At 42.5% G+C, this 20210-nt stretch overlaps 1 protein-coding gene and 1 pseudogene across 4 annotated transcripts in view; both read left to right on the forward strand.

Annotated features, from left to right (window-relative positions):
- ZZEF1 (zinc finger ZZ-type and EF-hand domain containing 1) overlaps positions 1–20210 on the forward strand; it is a 115262-nt gene that overhangs the window by 22691 nt on the left and 72361 nt on the right. For all 4 annotated transcript variants that reach the window (XM_067717384.1, XM_067717381.1, XM_067717382.1 and 1 more), the window contains exons 5-13: positions 1346–1545; positions 3174–3384; positions 6809–6925; positions 7972–8150; positions 9717–9815; positions 13712–13803; positions 14187–14335; positions 18688–18799; positions 19884–20099. In XM_067717384.1, the coding sequence (XP_067573485.1) occupies positions 1346–1545; positions 3174–3384; positions 6809–6925; positions 7972–8150; positions 9717–9815; positions 13712–13803; positions 14187–14335; positions 18688–18799; positions 19884–20099 (1375 nt within the window). The remainder of the gene's footprint in view (positions 1–1345; positions 1546–3173; positions 3385–6808; positions 6926–7971; positions 8151–9716; positions 9816–13711; positions 13804–14186; positions 14336–18687; positions 18800–19883; positions 20100–20210) is intronic.
- Positions 10209–11947, forward strand: LOC137212519 (etoposide-induced protein 2.4 homolog pseudogene; annotated as a pseudogene).

Raw genomic sequence — 20210 nt, forward strand, 5'->3', positions numbered from 1 at the left:
ACTATCTGGAAAGATGCTTTAAGAATCAAGTTAGGACTTCCCTGATGGCGCAGTGGTTAAGAATCCACCTGCCAATGCAGGGGACACGGGTTCAAGCCCTGGTCCGGGAAGATCCCACATGCCACGGAGCAACTAGGCCTGTGTGCCACAACTACTGAGCCTGCGCTCTAGAGCCCGCCAGCCACAACTACTGAGCCCACGTGCCACAACTACTGAGCCCACATGCCACAACTACTGAAGCCTGCGCACCTAGAGCTCATGCTGCATAACAAGAGAAGCCACTGCAATGAGAAGCCTGCGCACCACAACAAAGAGTAGCCCCCGCTCGCTGCAACTAGAAGCCACTGCAACCAGAAAGCCCGCGCGCAGCAATGAAGACCCAATGCAGCCAAAAATAAATAAATAAATAAAAATAAATCTATGAAAAAAATTATTAAAAAAGAAAAGAATCAAGTTAAAGGAATCATGTAAAATTTTCTAACCTGGTTCATATATTCATAAACATGGAAAATTACTTGGTATTTTAAGGGAGAAAATTAGCATTTGACTAATATTTTATGATATGGATTTCAGATCTTTTTCACTAGGTTTTCAGGAAGATTAATATCACAAGGGACAAGTACTTTTCTTATATCTGATGTGATTTCACTTCTCAAGATTTTTTCTGCACATTTAAACAATTTGTGTACAACTAAGTTGGCCAGTTTATTAGAGAAAGAGGGAACGGGGGTGGTCAGGAATCCTGGAGTGGAATTTTTTTTCCCCCACCCCCACACAGCACGTTGGGGGATCATTCCCTGACCAGGGCTCGAGCCTGTACCCCCTGCAGTGGAAGCACGGAGTCCTAACCACTGAACCGCCAGGGAACTCCCCCACTGGAGTGGAATAGATGACAGTAAACTATGATGAAGCTGCTATCTAAAATTTCACCTGTCCCTTCAGAAAATGGGCTGATTTCAGCTGGTGGAAATAGAAATAATTACTTTGTTTTCTCATAGAGGATAAATATGCTCTTTAGCCATCTATACATGAGGGAATTTGCATGCAGTTTAGAAATTTGCTTCTTGCCAGGTAAAGGGATTTTGTTAGACTGTTCATATTGTACTTTCCTGCTTGTGTTAGTAGCTTAAAAAGAAATAGAAGATTGATCTTGAACTGAAAGGAATTTTAGAAACTTGGGAAGGTCATATTTGAAACTAATAGCCAGCATTTCAAGTTAGTTGCTTTTAGGGGAGTCAGTCTTGGGGTATATCACACGTTAAGATCTTAAGAGATGGGACTTGTGGGCCCTGCCAGTTCTCAACCTGTATAAACACTTGTAGTTTCTGCTCTCCGTGTTTTCCAGTTTAAAAATGAAGCCAGATGTTGTGCTTAGGCACCTGTCCATTGCAGTGGCTGCCACTGACCAGAGCTACATGCCGCAGCAGGTGACTGTAGCTGTGGGGAGGAGTGCCAGCGATCTTCAGGAAGTCCGCGACGTGCACATTCCCAGCAATGTCACTGGCTATGTGACACTGCTGGAAAATGCCAACATCAGTCAGCTCTGTGAGTCAACCAAGATACGTCTTGCCCTTCTAACTAAGGGGATTGGGAGGGGAGGAAGAAGTCATGTTTTTTGGCGGGAAGACCTCTGAAGTAGAAAAGCTGTTTGCTTTTCTCTGGAGATTTGATTTGCTTCTCATCATATACATGAAAGTGGTCATTATTTCACCTATTCAGTGTTTTTAAAAGTTATAGAAAAGCAGTAAAGCCTATTTTAATTAAAAATATTTTATTTTTGTTTTCTTATTAGAAAATCAGAAATATTTAGATAAAAATTATTCAAAATCCCACTACCCAGGGATTGTCGCTGTGAATCCGTTGGTATGGATCCTTCCAGACCTTTTCTTACATTTTTGTGTGTGTGTGTATGTCTGTGTGTATAAATACACACACACACGCACATATATATATATACATTTTAAAAAATAAAATAGGTTTGCATATATATATTTACATATATCTATACATGTCTTTTTACAAAAAATAGTGATATTTTGTACACGCCCTTTTGTAACTTTTTAATGTGTTGTCTTATATATTCATGCACACCTTTATTTAGTGTTGTAAGAATATGCCTTAATTTTAACAAGCCTTTTATTCTTGGACATTTAGTTTGTTTCCATTTTTATACTATTATAACCTTGCTTCACACATAGCATTTTGGAAATAATCACAATTCTGTGATTTCTTTCCAGGCTTATTTCATTCAGGGAGCCGGAATGCTTCATGTTTTGTCTCATTTCTTCTAATGCTTTCCTGGGCCAAAAGAAGTATTCTTACTTTGCTCAAAGGAACTGAGGCCTGGGGAGGTAGAGTCTTTGTGTCTCACCCCTGGGCAAAGACGTAGTTAAGCTTGTGGAGTAGAAGCTTCCTGTCTTATACTGTGGTGGTCTTTTCTCTAAATTGTGTCCTTTTAAACTTCTCACCTCCTTTCCAACCCAAATAAGAAATTATGACAGCTCTTAAAAGTGAGTCATGCCTATGCCATTTATCTGGACTTGATAATTAAAAAGAAATTCTCACAACTGCTATGAGCCAGCTGCTGTTTCATAACAACATCCAAATTTCGGAACTCTAGGAAAAGTTTTTAGACATTTTCTTACCGTGTATTTAATCAGGATTTTAAAAATGCACTTTGTGTTAATTATCAGAACTCATAAATGCCTATGAAACTTTGTGATATATAGATTTAAGCCACCCTTAGTTTTACACATGATTCTTTTGACTCCTTAGATTGGTCAATGCTTTTTTTTTTTTTTTGCGGTACGCGGGCCTCTCACTGTTGTGGCCTCTCCCGTTGCGGAGCACAGGCTCAGCGGCCATGGCTCACAGGCCCAGCCGCTCTGCGGCATGTGGGATCTTCCCAGACCAGGGCACGAACCCGTGTCCCCTGCATCGGCAGGCGGACTCTCAACCACTGCGCCACCAGGGAAGCCTGGTCAATGCTTTTTTGACAAATTTATTATATATACTAGCTCCATTGCACACATCATTTATTTCTGGCATCAGAGTATATCTTCAGAATTTTCTTTTCGAAATGTGAATTACTATCTTGCTTTTAGTTGGAAGCCTAGAATTTGCTGAACTGAAGAAGTTAATCCAATACTGAATTTGTTGTTTGCGCTTGACAGATGTCCAGATTAACATAAAGCGTTGTCTTAGTGATGGATGTGACACTAGAATTCATGGTCTGAGGGCTGTTGGCTTTCAGAGAGTCAAGAAGTCTGGGGTCTCAGTCTCAGATGCTTCTGCAATATGGTATTGGTCTCTGCTGACATCTCTGGTGACGGCTTCCATGGAGACAAATCCCGCCTTTGTCCAAACAGTGCTACGCAACACTCAGTAAGTCGCTCTGCTTTCCAGGCTTGTCACGGGGTGCTCATTCTCTAACCCTTTAGGGCGAGTCACTGAGCAGCCTTTGATCATCGAGACTCAGTCAGTAGCTGGGCCCCAGGTGCCCTGTTGTTTCCTGTTGTTTGTGCCTTCAGCTTCTATCTTGTGAGGGGGTCCCACATGCCATTCCTCTTCCTTATCCACTGGGGAACAGTTGTTCACATTACATAGCAATTTATATGGGATAAAACACCTTCAGATGCTATATATTATTTACCTACTTATGTCGTAAAATGTATCTGTAAAAATTATCCCTGTTTTATAGACAGGGATACGGTGACCTTCCCTGAGGTGTATGACCAGGCAGTGATGGATCAGTTTGAATCCAGGTCTTTGGACCTAGGCCCTAGGTTGAAAGCTCTTTTCACTAAAGAGTCAAATCTTTTCAAGGACACCAAATTAATTTATTTTTAAATGTAGAGTACCTTTGAAAATTTTCTTCTAAAAACTGTTAGGGCAAAAAGACTCAGTTGTAATATATAAGGCAAAGCAACTAGCTTCAGTAGCAATGAAGTATTAGTGTTATATGTAAGTTTAATAACTGATAATAGGCACTCTTAGTGCAGGCTGTCAAAATATCAGATAAAAGAGATAGCTAATATTTTGTTCTGTAGATGTTTTTTGAGATTTGTTATTGCTATTAAATAAAACTCTTCAGCAAATAATACTGCTGGCAGTGCTAGATCTGAAGGGTAATATTTGGCCAGACTCCTTTCTTCCTGCCTGTTTTAAAATTTAAAAAATAAAAAAAAGTTCAAACTTAGAGAAATATTGCAAATTCGATGCAAAAAGAAAAAGTAGCTTCTTCCTGAGCCAGTTGAGAGTAATTTGCTAACCTGATGCCCCATGGTTCCTGAATATTTTATTCAGTATGTGTTTCCTACAAATGAGAACATGCTGCTACAACCATCAAAATCAGGAAATTAGCATTGATATACATTGCTACCATCTAATTCTCAGATCCCGTTCAAGTTTTGCTAGTTGTCTCAGTAATGTCCTTTGTAGCAAAAGGATCCAGTCCAGAATCATACTTAGTATTTCATTGTCATGTCTCTGTAGTTTCCTTCAATAAGGAACAATTCCTCTGTCTTTCCTTGACTTTTAAGACTTTGAAACTTTTGAAAATTATAGGTCAGTTATTTTGAAGAGCATCCTTCAGTTTTGGTTTATCTGAAGTTTCATCATGATTAAGATTAGATTTTGTATCTTTGGCAGGAATGTCATAGAAGTGATGATGGGTTCTCATTGCATCCCATCAGCGACACACAGCTTCAGATTGTCCTATTACTAGTTTGGTGATGTTAACTTCAACCCTTTGATGAAAGTGGTGTCTGCCAGACTTTTCCAGTGTAAAAGAATTCTTTTCCCTTTGTAATTAATAAATGTTTTGTGAGGAGGTGCTTTGAGACTATGTAAATATCCCATTCCTCATCAAACTTTATATTGGTATGACTCAAGATTCCTGTTTTATTCCCTGAGTTATAATCCATCACAGTTTTGACGGTCAGATTGGCCCAGATTTGGCCGATGGGAACCCCTTCAGTCTGGTTCATATGTCCTTTTGATATGTCCTCATCTTCTTGGAACACTTCCTTACAACAAGATATTCCAGGCTTATCTTGAATGTTCCCTGCCATAGTCCTAGAATCAGCTGTTTTGCTCAGGAGTCATGGTCACTCTTAGTGGAGAGTTGTGTTTAGAAACAAACTAAACTCATTGCTGTTGGAGTGTTGCTTCTTTCAGTGTACACAGCTGGGAAATACATGTTTGTGTGTAAGTAATAGACACATATGTGTATCCACAGACACATTGACACCTATATTTATTTCTATATCTGTAACACTGAAAACTCTGAGTTTATACTTCTAATAAACTCTGATAACTTCTAATTCTAATCCAGCACTGCTGTTCATTCTAGTTTTCTCCCTTTCTCTATTTGTAACTCCCTTCGGTGATTGTGAGAAACCTGGCTCCCATCATCCCTGAAATATTTACTTATTTAAACAATCCCGCTCTATATAACCAGTCTCCCACCTCCCTGGCCCTTGCCTGGACACCCTCCTCACCCTCTTGGTGCTTGCATTCCATGCCAGGCTGTCCCTTTGCTCAGTACCCCACTCTAATACCTCGCTCTGGGCCACCATGCACCCCACCCATGCACCCACCCAAGGACACACGAGTGCCTACCTTGCACAGCCCTACTTTATGGACTGAATTTTCAGGAAGGGGAAGAGGAAAAGTTTTCTGCCTTATTTTTGTGAAGCTATGCCACGTTGTTGAAGAACGGATATATCCCTAAACAGTTGTAATAGTTAATTGGCAATGGTATCTTCACTCCTAACTTTTAAATATCAGTGATCTTAAAACTATTCTAAAATTTAAAAATTATTTTAAAAAAATCAATGAGGAAAAATAAGTAAGAAAAAAATATTATGAAACAAAAGTGGAAATAAATTCCGTAAATCCTTGCATGCCACTTAGGTGCATTAGACCTTGTTGATCGACTGTATGTTAGTGTAGGTGCCCTACTGATGCAGCTCATATAGAGGGGACAAGAAACGAGAGCAGAGTGGAAGCTGACACAGTGTTATTAGCCTTGCTGTTTTGTCTCTGTTGTGAAATGTAGAAATAAAATAGTTTCAGGGATTCCCACTACTATTATAAAATGACTATCAAGTGTAGAATTTTGAGTGACTTTTTCTGTACCTTCATGTTGTTCATGGTACACTCATTGCCTAGCACAGTTGCTGGCACAAGTAGGGCTCAGTAATATTTTGTTGCATAAATTTATTAGATGACTGCTGGTCCAGAGGAGGTAAAGCTATTGTAAAAGGAGATGAGAAAAGAGAAACATTAAAGCAGACTCTGAGGTAGAAAGGCCAAGAAACACAGGCAGGAATAGAGAAGGTGACAGGTGCTGATATGTTTAGGATAAAATAAACATATCATGATGCATCTTTAGATACAAGAAACCTGAAGATGAATTTTTTTTGTGTGTCACAAACAGCTCTGCCCCTGGGGTCAAGTTTTCTAAGAACTCAGGGTTTTTCTGTAGACATATGTCTCTTGCTTATACTACTTAAAATGAACACTTGCTTCCAGAGGGTTGAATGAGCTTTTATAGAGGGAAATGGAACTCTTAAAGAAAAAAGAAAAGAAAAGGAAGAAACCTCATTAAACTGTTTAGCACCAGGACCCCTGCAGGAAAAAGGCTGATCTGTGTTACGTACCAGGTTCTCTGTAGGAACACTGTCTGTTTCTTGATAAGGGATTAATCCAAACAAGCTTCCAACAATTTTTTTTGGTCTAAAATTGTATTATTAAGTTTATTGTTTGCCAGGGATTGTTCTGATTGCACATTTTACACTCCTAGGAAGGCACTGCAGCACATGCCTCCACTTTCCCTCTCACCAGGATCTACAGATTTCTCAACTTTCCTGTCTCCCAACGTTCTGGAAGAAGTGGACAGCTTCCTCATAAGGATAACTAGGTAAAATTAAGGTTGATAAGGGCTGGTGGCGGATAGAGGGCATATGGGCTTGATAAGTCCTTTTCTTTTTTTTTTAATTTTAAAATCTTTTAAAGATTTTTTGTTTTTTAAAGAATCATTTGTAGTGACTGAAGAGAAAGTGAAATAACGGTGTACCCGTGTAAACTCCATGATCTAGCAGTACACCTGCCCTCAGGAATTGGGGGTGGGTGCGGAGTAATCCTCCGATTCAGCTAGAGCAGGGGTCTCAAAGTCCAGAATGCAAAGCCTTTCAGTTCCCTCACATCCGCAGCCCAGCACCTCCTGTCTCCGTGAACAGGTCTAACAAGCCTGATTGTCCATAGACCTGGGAAAGGACACCCTGCTAGCTGTTTGAGGGATCGCGTAGTGTGGGGACACTCAGCTCTGTCACAGTGAGCCCTGTTAGAGTACAAACCAGGCCCTGAGCCATCTAGACAGGGTTTTTTTTTTTTTTCTCTCTCTTTTTGGCCACACCACATGGCATGTGGGGATCTTCGTTCCCCAACCAGGGATCAGACCCATGCCACCGGCAGTGGAAGCACGGAGTCCTAACCACTGGACCACCAGGGAAGTCCCCATCTAGACAGGTTTAAAAGTTTCAGTGTAATATGTTTAAAAAAGCATATGTGATGTGGAATAGATCTAAAGCATGTTATCGGTGTTTGAAGGAATAAGCCCTTAACACTCTGGCCAAGCCGAATTATTACCCGAGGCTTCTTCATAGCAGGGGCTTATTGCAACAGCCTATTTATTTTTGGTTTATAAAGTTTGCCTTATTAAAGTTGATAGCATTATTTAATACTTATAGGTGAAGGTTACAGAAGTGAGGATTTAATTTCCTGGTCCTCTGGGTTGATTTAGTTTTTCTTTAGGCTGTCGTAAGGATTTTGAAAAAGTATTTCTGGTAAACAGAGAAAGCATATGGCAGCTTGATGTTGCTTATGTAATCAGTTACACAGAGTTTGAGCTACCTGGATTTTCTCATAGTTTTAAGAAGTGAAGTGTTTTTTGTTCTTTGTTTATAGCTGCTCTTCTACTCCAGAGGTGGAGCTGACTCTTCTGGCTTTTGCACTAGCAAGAGGGAGTGTTGCCAAAGTGCTGAGCTCTCTGTGTACTGTCACTGACCACCTGGACACACACTATGATGCCTCATCCCTCATCTCATCCATGGCATCAGTCAGGCAGAACCTGCTCCTTAAATATGGTAAATGACCTCGGCATGATGCACACGTCATAAAACCATCACCAACGTGGGATTTCCTGGCATCTTCTTATCTTTTTGTGTAGTTTGTGGGCTCGGTTGTTGTAGTTATACAATGATTTCTGGAAGAGCGTGTCTTCTTTGGGGCTGGTAGGGAGAAGGGAGATGTTGGTTCATTTATGGATGCATTAGCAGAAGGGGACCTGAGTGTTCACTACGCTGTACTCCCAGGATTTACTGGCCTAATCACTTAGGCATGGTGGCCATTTGAACACAGCCATCTTTGATAAAAGTATGGGAGTGTCTCATGGTGTAGGTCAAGAGGTTGGGAAGTTGGAGTACCTCTCATCTGGAGGAGGGAGGAAACTACCCCAGACCCAGAGCAAAGGATCCTTGTCTTGGAATCCATCCCTCTGCATCCTCGTGATAGTTTATAGTTGGTTGGGACAACATAGATGGTCATACATACATGCCTGCTATCACTTTCCCCTCCTGGGCCCAATGGCAGTCCATCTTAGCACTTTTCTACTGACCCAGGGTGGGGCCTCCTAATCCTTCTCAACACAGGAGTCCATACAGCTACTCTCAGATGACTGCAGTGGACATGTGCTGTCCTGGCCTCTAGTGGTAAAGTTTCTGTCCACAAGTACAGTATTGGATCCCATCCTCTTCAGTAATAGAGGCAATACTGTGATACTTCCTCATGATATTTGTACCTTTGCCTAAATATCACTTTATAATAATGTATTTTATGTTTAATTTTTTAAGTCTGACAATCGATGTCTTGTAAATCCAGTCCCTCCCCAGTTTTGGAAAGGTCATTTTTTTGGAGGGGTAGGGGCCCGTAGAAGGCACAGCCAAATGGGAGGGATACGTAGTATCTGGAAAATATTCTCCAGAAAGGTTTTTGATTCAGTTTAGCAGTTATTTGAGCAGGGAGCACGGGATGGAGGAGGAATGCATAGGGGGACTGTTCATTATTGATAATGTTCTAGTTCTGGGTTGGGTTATAGGTTAATAGGGTTATAAGGTTTTCATTATATTATTAAAAGAAAAAGAAAAATTTTCAGACCATTATAGCAAAAGTTGATTTTTATAATTTTGAAAACTTTCAAAATTTGCCTGGAGACGTTTTAAAGAAACAAGACCTAGAACGCTAAGACATTATTTATATATTTAAATGCAATTACAATAAAATTAATTATTGGCTCCAAAACAGTGTCTTAGGAATCCCTCCTTTCCCCCCACTCGGCACACAAATATGTTGAGCCTGTGCTATTAATCTGTGTCTTATAGTGTGCTTCGTTTCCAGCTAGTGGTTATTCTAGAATGATTCTCCTCAGAATTACTTAGGGACATAAGCTGTACTTTGTTTCTTTCAGGAAAGCAGAAAAGGATGGTGTCAACTTTTGTCTAATATTACTTCCTATTTTAGCTTTTAAATGGGTAGATTTTTACTGAGCAGTCTGGGCGTCCACAGGCTCTCCATTTGCACTAATGAGTTCTAGTTTCCATTTTTTCGTAGCGCTAGCTTCAGGCTGTCTCTTTCTCTTTCTTTTCTTTGATTAGGTAAACCTCTGCAGTTGATTCTTCAGGCCTGTGATGTCAAGGGAAAAGAAGAGAAGTCAGGACCTGAAAACCTCCTTGTTGAGCCGTGGACGAGGGACGGTGAGTGGTGGACCTGTCGGGTTTTAGTGAGTCGAAAGGGCCATGGTGCTCACTAGAGGCTGTGTGAAACCGCACTGTGGTCTTCGAAACTTTCAAGATATGCAGTCTTCGCTGCGATGTCCTTCAGTTGGTTTCAGTGGTTCCTGAACCATTTGCGTGATTTCTTTACTACAGTATTGCCACCTGCTAGGTGTCAGTCACCTGTAACAACTTAAAAGTACTTGAGAGCCTTCAGTTTTGAAAAGCAAAGACTTCTCCTCTTGGAATATAAAAAGTTACCATTTTTAAGTTCAGACTGTCTTTCTGTTGTGTTATCTCAAAGTATTGAGACACTCAGTGGATCAGTAGCACTTAGTGCTAAAAACGTAGCTTAAGATGAGGGTATTTCTCCATATGGCTGCTCTGGCATTTGAAGTGTCTGGAAGGAAGCCTCACTCCTTCCCTGGCGTCAGCATGGTGATTGCTGATGTGCTCCTCAGCGCTGTGGCTCTTTTCCTCATCCAGGGAGTGTTTGTGAGTCTCTTCCTCATCCGTCCTGTTGGCCAGCTGGTTAGTCGCCTGCACATGTCCCCTTCTACTCACTATACTGCTTTGAATATTGCCAGTTCAGAAAAGGACGTGGAATGTTCCAGCAGTTATCAAACATTGAAGGGAACTGGCCTTACCACTTTGCACTCGGTTTCGCCTTGGCTTGCCTCACAGCAGAACAGACCTTGTGCATTCTCAGTAGTCGCCTCCTCTCTGTTCTGTTTCCTGTGGTCATTAGCACCAGTGAAGTGAAGACGCCTGGGAAAACGTGCCTCACCAGTCCCACCTCCTCCTGGTGGTCTTCTTAAGCCATGACTACCGCATGAGACAGGCTTCCTGCAGTTCTCGCTGAGCAGCTCAGCCTCTGCAGACACATTTCCTCCCCCACATTCATCTCCTGCCACCCTGAAGGCCACCTCAGACCGCCCAGTCACCTGCCATCCAAAGTGGGGTTGGGAGGAGGTGGTGGCAGCTCTTTGCCCGTTTCCCCCTTCCCACACTCAGGAAAGCAAGACCACTCTACCAAAGGCCCTCTGCAGTTTTCCTTTGCTCTCTGAAGAATTGGGATTTTTGTCTCTGGAGTATGTAAGGCAGAATCTTCTTAAAACCAGTGTATGGATTTTTTTTTCATACTCTCATCATCATCTACTGAAAGGCCTCTCTTATTTTATCTTACTTTTTTAAACTTTTATAACAATTTCAGAGTGTCTCCATCTAGTCTTTCTTTTTAAAGACTGTATTTTCTTTTTTTAAGAGCAGTTTTAGGTTTACGACAAAACTGGAAGGAGGTACAGAGATTTCCCGTATGCCCCCTGCCCCACACATGCAGAGCCTCCTCCATTATCCACATCACTCACCAGAGTGGTACATTTGTACGAAGGGTGAACCTACATTGACACGTAATCGCCGGAAGTCCATAGCTTACTTTAGGCTTCACTCTTGATGTCTTCCATTCTGTGGATTTGAACAAATGTATAATGACCTATATCCATCATTATAATACCATACAGGGTGTTTGCATTGTCCTTAAAATCAGCCTGGATTTTTAACACCATTCTAAGTCTGAAAGCACCACAGGTTTTTCTGTAGCTATTGAAATGCATTTGCCAGCTCTTCTGCCTGGTCTGATTTGAATAGTTTGCTACTCTCCCTGTGTATCATCCATCCCCCTCTCCTCCCTGCCTTCCACCTAACCTTGCATGGATAAATTGCATAAACTAGTTGTAGTGTGTGGATTTGTTGCTTTTGTTGTGTTTCTGATGAGCACCCAGGTGGGATGTGACTGGGCGTGGGGAGGAGCCTTGGTTTCCCCTGGTTTCTCCCTCCACAACCGTCACTGTCTGTTTCTTGTAACTCAGGTTAGGATTCCGTCCTCTACAAAAAAATGAACCTGACGAGACAGGGAGGACAGAGGAAAGTCCTCACAGCCGGAACTGTGGGGTTTTGAGGAGTGATTTGTTTCTTCCCCTTACGGGGGCCAAAGCTCTTTTTCACTGCTACCTTTCAAGTTCCCCAGCTTCTGGGAAACACTGGACGTTCCCCCTTGCTGCACAGAGTGCCCGGAGAACACGAACGTGGACACTCCGAGGGCTGACCTCCCGTGAGTCACAGCCATGAGTCTGGCATTTTAAAGGAATGCAGACTGCTGCCAATAGAACTGAAGGAGTAGGGTTATTGAATTCTTTACGTTTGAGATTGGTTATTTTCTTCCTGTCATTTTAAGAGAATAAATTGGGCAGGAGGGGCATGGTGTCCAAACAGTTGTAGCTTTAAAATATTATAGTTAGACTTATGAGCTGGTTTTTTACCAAGAAAAGGAAGCACAGAGGTTTTATTTATTTACTTTTTAAGCTTTATTTGTTTAACGTATGTATTTATTTGGGCCTTAAAAAAATTGATGGCAGTGTTATTTTAAAAGAATCTGATTCTTTTGACTTAAATTATTGCTTCAGCTACTTTGAGACTAATGAAAACTGGCAGCTACTCCCAGGCAGCATTTCAGCCTTTACAATAGATTTGATTAGTTAGAGGCATCCAGACCTCCTAGGAAAGGTGACAGTTCAATAAGTGGGATCGTTTTTAGTATTACTGTTAGTAGAATTGTGTGAATTTCTGGCCGTATGGCTTCTTAAAATTGTCTGTAGAATTACTATTTGATAGCATTAGATCAATAATAGCTTCTCCCTGTGATTTAGTAAAGGTTCCTTTGGATTTAATTTTCTTGGTTTTGGTGACAAATAATGCATATTATTTAAATCTCTCACGGAGATTTAACTTCACAAATTTTTGTTTTATTGAACCCAGTGTAATGAAATAAGCATGAAATTGGTTTTAGTCTTTTCATCTTGATAAGGCAGAGTGGTTGAAAGCAGTTCGTGGTTTCAGGAAGAATGGGTGGTCAGGCTGATTTGAGTAAATGTGTAAGTTATATAATTTACAGAGGTTGGAAAGAGAAAAGCAGCTTTGGATTTAACAGACCTTTTTGTAAATTTTTAAAGGATAATTAACAACAGCAAAAAAGGTGAACCACAACTCTCATACAAATATAAAATGAAGACGTCAATCTTTTTATTTATCCCATTAATTACTGAGGGAACCAGTAAGATGTTACAAGCAGGTCAAAGGAGAACTCATTAATACACATAGACCAGTAAGAATGCTGACACGAATCTACAGATGGTTGCAAAATTGGTCAGTCTTCATAAGGAATAATCAGCTATGTTCCTATAGACACAATTTTTATTTGTGTGGACAAGAATCTTTTGCATTACTGTTACTATTCTACAATTTACAGAGTTGTAAAATAGTTCAGAGACAAAGAAAGGTGGAGATGACCCAAAGAGTGCACTGAACAAACACCCAGCATGCTTTTCTTGCCCATTTCAAAGACTTTTACAGTCTTTCCTGAAAGAGTATTCAAGAAGCTATCTAATTCCTCTCTCAGCCTTTAAGCCTGCTTGCTTCTAACAGCCCAGCCAAACGTCAGTCATGGTTTCAGGAATGGTTTAGAAAGGTGATTGATTGTCCAGTCTTTTGTCTCTTTGAATTAAAGTCACAGTCTTTATCAACTTTTTAATTTCTTTATCGTTACCTCAGAGCTGAGCGGCCTGTATAGTTGAAAAGATTTTGCTCTGACCAAGTTATACCTGGACCATGATCTGTTACCTCGGTGTCTCTCGGGGGGTTGCTTCTGCCCAGAGGGGAATTCTTTTTCTAATTTTCTTCTTTCTTTTTCTAATTTTTATGAGAGAACCAGGTAGACTAGATGCCCTCTGCCTCAAAGGATAAGCTTTGGTTTTGTTGGTCTTAGTTCTTAGGGTTATTACAGATGCCTCAGTCATCCTAACTTTAGTTTTTCTTTTTTGTAGGTTTTCTTACAGAGACTGGAAAAACCAGAGCAAGTACTATTTTTTCTACAGGAACTGAATCTGCCTTTCAAGTTACTCAGATCAGAATTATGGTAATTCTTATGCTGCCTTCTTTAGGAAATGTTACTGCTATTTTTAAAAATATGATTGTACTTCGGAGGTCCATGTCACTGGTTTTTCATTGAACATTTAGTGATTATTTATTCTGTGTCAGGCCTGTAGCAGAGGGCAAGGGCACAAAGATGAATAGATTGTTAAGTCTGTAGATGGTGTGAGTATAAGGATCAAGAAAAGTAAGGAATCATTTCTTGGGAAGCAGCTTTCTTACTTTTCCAGGACTTAATGTATTTTAAATCTCATTTTGTTGGTTTGATTTTTGCGTTAAGCTATTTGAATTTGACCATATTATTTGGGAACAAAATGGCCACAGAACTTTGGTCCCTTTGATGTACTTTATTTAGATCTCTATTTCCAGGTTCGACGTGGTGGCATTGGTGCCCAGTGTGGGTTGGTGTTTGCCTATAATTCATCTTCTGATAAATTTCATGCAGAAGAACACTTCAAAAGGTTTGAAAAATATGACAAATGGAAGCTTCAGGAATTCAGGCAATTTGTAAAAAGCAGGTAAGGAACAGAATAAAAATCTTTATAGTTAATAAGATTGTATACATTCTCTTATTGGTGAAATACGTTTTCTTTATAGAAAAGTTGCCACTAACCCATCTTCAGTGGCCATGAGCATTCATTGCTTTCTGGCAGCACATGTGAAGACATATATTTTAATTTGTTCATAGTCTCTTACTTGATCCCTTCTGTGACCAGGTGTACACATCTTCAAAATGGTTGGGTAATAATACATGCCTGAATTGTGGGCAGCCTGAGGTCTCTAGTCTTATCTAGCCACTGGAAAATTTACCCAGGCCCCAGCTTCCCTCCTCCTATTTTTGTGTTTTTACTGAAAATATTTATTAAGCACCTACGATGTGCTAGGCCTGATGCTAGGTACTGAAGATACCGTAATGAGCAGATTGGCCCGTTCCCTGCTCTGTAGAGCCTACTGTTTAGCTCAGAAGACAGGTGATAAAGCCTACAGTGTCACAGTACTATAAATGCAAGGTGGGTAGGAGGGATGAGGTGCTCTGGGAGCATATGGCAGAGCACCTGACCTGATCAGGGAAGGCTTCCCGGAGGAAGTGTTGAATATGGATGAGCTAAAGCTAATTAACTACTTGAAGAAGTGGAAGGAGAGTGGCCTGAGCAAAGAGCAGAGCAGAGTTGAGAACTCAGGTGGGGTCTGGCGTACACAAGGGACTGACGAGCCCCACGTTGCTGAGGTGTGCCGTGAGTTGGAGAGTGGGGAGAGGTGAAGCTGGAGAGCTAGGAAAGGGTCAGGTTGTTAAGGCCCTTTTGTCTCTGTTTCAAGGTTTAGACTTTATCTTGAAAGCCATGGGGGCAGGGGAAGGGAGCAGGGTGGAGTGTGTTGCTGAGGAGCTTCAAGAAGAACGAGGAGAGATCGCATTTGTAGTTTGGAAGTGCTGCTCTGGAGCCTGCTATGTGAGGTGGGCTGGAGGAGAGCGAGCAGGGAGGCCAGATGAAAAGGGGGAGGCTGTCACGGTCACCTGGGAAGCCAGAGTGTGGATAACCTCAACTAGAGCAGCAACAGGAGCCATGGAGAGATGTGGACGATTGAAGAGACGGCTAGAAAGTAGAAGCGGCAGGACCTGCTGAGTGACTGATGTACAGTAGGAGAGAGAAGGAGGCTTAGGCATCAGTGAGTCCTGGATTCTTGGCTCGCCAGAGGGGACATTGGTAGCGCCTTTTTCTGAGACAGAAAATACCTCGGGGAAAACAGGTTTGTGGGAAGATGATGCGCTCAGTTTTGGTCCTGTTGCATTTGAGGTTCTAGGAAGCCTCTGAGATATCCCACAGCTAGTTGGATAAACAGGTCAGGAACCTGGAAGAGATGTTGTCCTGAAGGCAGAGATATGAGAGACATTTCGGTGATAGGTTTTTGTTTGTTTGTTTGTTTTTTTGCGGTACACGGGCCTTTCACTGCTGTGGCCTCTCCTGTTGTGGGCCTCTCACTGCTGTGGCCTCTCCCGTTGTGGAGCACAGGCTCCGGACGCGCAGGCTCAGTGGCCATGGTTCACGGGCCCAGCCGCTCCGCGGCATGTGGGATCTTCCCGGACCGGGGCACGAACCCGTGTCCCCTGCATCGGCAGGCTGGCTCTCAACCACTGTGCCACCAGGGAAGCCCTCGTTGATAGTTTAAAATGAATTAGAAGAGGTCATTCTGGAGGAGTGTGTGGGCTGGGAAGAAAGAACAGAGACCTTAGGTCAACATGCTGAGAGGCACTAGCATTTATGGGGCAGCAGAGAAAGGGAGGCTGAGCAAAACAGCCAGAGAAGCAGCAGGGAAGCCAGGGGAAAATCGTGGTTAAAGAGGTAGGGAGTGGGCAACAGTGTTGGATGTTACCCGAGAGTCGGTGAGGTAAGTCTAGAAGTGGACTTGTTGGATTTAGCCACAGACGTCGTTGGTGACCTCTTGGACAGTGTTACCTCCCTTATTACTAGTAGCAAGTTAAAACTCATGCAGCTGAGCCCGAGACTTGCCCTTTTTGCTCCTGTATTTCACAGGTAGTGGGGTGCTGGAGTTTTTACTATCACTGAGTACTGTACTACTAGGCTTTCATGTACGTATGAACCACCAATAATTGTGTGAAAATGCGGATTCTGAATCAGTGGTTCTGCCTGGGGCCTGAGACCTTCATTTCTAACAAGCTCCCCGGCGACTCTGATGCTCCCTGACCACGGATCACACGTGGAATAGCAAGGATCTAGAGTAACTGCCTCTCTCTGCTGGACTTCCTTTGGTGGCATTCCTGACAAAGGGTCACTCAGCCTCCCTAGGATATCCTTAATGATGGAGAACTCACTGCACTTCAGTAACATATTCTATGTTTATTGAAATCTACACTTGTAATTTCAACTCTGTGGTCTTAATTTCAGCCCTCTAAATGAATTGAAACAAATCTCTCTCCCATCATGCATACATGCTTTTTTAAAAGATGCTTTTCTTTCTAAACAATAACTAGAGATACACTTGTTTTTAAGTAGCTGTGTCCCACTCCTGGGACATATTAATATAGGGTTTTTTTCCCCTAAACCTGCTGTCCAACAAGATCTTTCACATCTTATATAGGATGATTTTTTTTGGAACCTAAATGCAGACTTATTTGCTAGTCCCTTGTTGATTTTAGCTCCTGGTTCCAGCCTGAACTACTATGAAATCCTGATTTGCTTGGGCTACATATTATCAGTCCCTCTCCAGTTTGGAGGTCAAAATGGTAATAAACATGTGTCTGTCTTCTTGCCTTTTTTTTTTTTTTTTGTCTGCCCTCTGGTCAGACATTGGTCAGTTAGCACACTCTGGGACCAGCTGTTTGGTTGCTGTACATATTTAAGAGGACTGATTCTTAGCTCTGTTTTCTCCACCCTGCCTGTGAGTGGGTGTAGTGAGCAAGGTTGCTTCTCCCCACTCTCTGACATCCTGCCAGCTCTCTGTATCTCAAGGATTTCCTTGATGACTCCCAAAGGGTGAATTGAAAAATCCTCAAACACACCGTATTGATGAAAGTCATTGGCATGGTTTTGGGCTAAGACGGAATACCACCTGTCCCATTGGTTTTAGGGTTAACTATATCATGAAAGGTTTATGCTAAGAAAGACTTAACTGTAAGAAGAGAATGTTTTTTTCTCTCTGTTACAAAACCTACTCTGGGTCCTTTGTCTTTTTCTTCTTGCTGTTTTCTTCTTGTAAATCCCTGTGTTTGCTTATCTTATCTATACAGAATACCCATGTGTTGGCTAGCTTGTTAGCCTATCACAGACTAAATAGTTTAAAGTTTTAGGAATGTTACTTGAAAAGACTGCCATTTTCTCCTTCTCAGTTATTTAATTCCTAAAAAGGAAGTACCATTCAAGTATCCAATTTTAAAAAGAAACAAGGGCTTCCCTGGTGGTGCAGTGGTTAAGAATCTGCCTGCTAACACAGGGGACACGGGTTCAAGCTCTGGTCCGGGAAGATCCTACCTGCCACGGAGCAACTAAGCCCGTGCGCCACAACTACTGAGCCTGCACTCTAGAGCCCGCGAGCCACAACTGTTGAGACCACGTGCCACAACTACTGAAGCCCGCGTGCCTAGAGTCCGTGCTCCGCAACAGGAGAAGCCAATGCAATGAGAAGCCCGCACACCACAACAAACGGTAGCCCCCACTTGCCGCAACTAGAGAAAACCCGTGTGCAGCAGCGAAGACCCAACGTAGCCAAAAATAAATAAATTAAAAAAAAAAAAAAAGAAACAGCACACAGTTGTACTTCTTCAGCCTTTGGGTTGAAATGCTTCCCTGGAAGGACTTCTTAAGTAATAGGGAAAAATCCTGAGGCCTGTGAAGGCTGAAGTTTTCCTTTTTTGGAGCTCCAGGATCTGAAAGCTCCTCAGCTTTTACCCTTCAGTTGTTGCAGTTGTGAATCTCAGGCCGGTCGTACCTATGTTAGCCAGACCTAGGGAAAGAAAACTGAACCTGCCTCTCCTTTGGATCTTTCCAGAAGCACACACCAACTGTTGCATTGTACCTTATTCCTGAGTAGCTTCATCTCAGATGCCTTGACTTCAGGTCTCATTCTTCAGATAAGCAAGTTATCTAGGGAAGCAGACTTTCTCCTTAGTTCTCAGGTTATATTTGGGACTAACCATAGTTCCCATTGCACAGATGAGGAGGCTGAGAAATGGGGAGGATGTTACCGCCAGCTCCCTTGTATGCTCATAGAGGCCCACGTGCCACACCCCGTCCTCGACTGTTAACCGACAGGCCGGGTAAACAAGTTAAATGCCGTTTAGGTGGTGCCTTATTCATTAGACCCTTGAGAAGTTTAGGAATAGGAGAACATTCTGTGATTACCTTTGTGTTTACAGGATTGGTTGCCCGTCTGATAACCTTGGCGAGGATGATCCTATTGGCTGGTTTGAGCTGGAGGAAGAGTGGGATGAAGCAGATGTCAAGTTGCAACAGTGCAGGGTTGCCAAGGTAAGTGTCAGTGAGGTGTGGCCTTCGCACACCTGCCCACTCCCCTCCTTTTGTACTGTAAGTGTTTATCAAGCGGTTATTTTGTGCCGGCCCTGTGCCAGCACTGGAACCCTGGAGGTGAATCAGACGTGATCATGACCCTCACGGAGCTCCGAGTCTAGTGGGAGACACAGATGTATGAGACAGTGTGATATGGGCTGATAAAGAGACACACAGGGGGCTGTTGCAGCCTAGAGGAACAACATTTACCCAGCCTGGAATTCGCTAGGGAAGACTTCCCGGGAAAGTTGGTGCGATGCCAAGTGTTGAAAGTTGATTAAGCTGTCATCTTTAGCCAGGCTGAGAGGTGTGGAGAAGGGCCTTTCAGGCTGAGGGAGCAGTAAGTCCACAGGCCTAAATGCAAGAGAGATGTCTTTTTGTAGAAACAATCGTTATCTGGCTACTTAATTTTTTTTAACCTCCGTTGTGAATCTTAGTAAGAAGCTTAAAAAAGAGAAACAAGAACTATCTTTAGGGCTTGTACATAGTAGGTGCTCAGTAAATATTTGTGCAGCTGAGTAGTGGATTCTGAAAGGCCCTCAACAAAGGAGCTTTCACTATAATAAGCAGAGAGTGTGCATAGAAGTTGGGCTTTGCAAATGGTTTTAGCTTTGAGCAGACAAGGCTGTGTCCTGGGCTCCCAGCACATGGATTACAGGTAATTGGGGACTTGGAGATGATCCCTTAGGGCAGTCATTGACTCTTTTCACCATATAGCTGTTGTCTGTTTCAAAATGACTGTGCCACAGAGCAGACGTCCTTCTCTTATTCATCCTGTCTCATCCTGTTTTTGCCTTGAAGCAGGAATAGTGCCGTTTCTCTTATTGTGAACTTTCCCCAAACCTGACTTCAGCGTTTGTATTGTCTCTTCCCTGTTTGTTGTAGATGCTGGGCTTATACTTTGTGTCTCCAGTGCTAGGCATAGTGGTACCTCATTAATTATTAAAGTCACAGGAAGACCTGCCCAGAAAGGCCTTTATCTCCCTTTCGTCAGTACCTGGGGCTTCTAAGTCCTTCTCCTCACCTCTGTCTTGTCCTTTTCCAGTATTTGATGGTGAAGTTCCTCTGCACCCGCCAGGAGTCGGCAGAGCGCCTGGGAGTACAAGGCTTGAGCATCAGTGGGTACCTCCGGCCCGCGAGGGCAGAAGCAGAGCAGAGCATCGTCCGTACTCACTGCAGAAAGGGCGTGGAGGAGAGCGTCTGTGGGGCCACACTGCTCCTCAGGACCCTTCAGTTCATCCAGCAGCTCGCCCACGACCTGGTAGTGTTTCCTCAGTTGTTAGACCTCATTCCTTTGGGAAGAGTAACGACAGTGTTTGGGGAAAGGAACACCAACCAGTGAAACCTGGCCCTGCTGAAGCCATGCAGTACA

Source organism: Pseudorca crassidens, chromosome 19 (assembly GCF_039906515.1).
Source record: "Pseudorca crassidens isolate mPseCra1 chromosome 19, mPseCra1.hap1, whole genome shotgun sequence".
Classification (NCBI taxonomy): Eukaryota; Metazoa; Chordata; class Mammalia; order Artiodactyla; family Delphinidae; genus Pseudorca; species Pseudorca crassidens.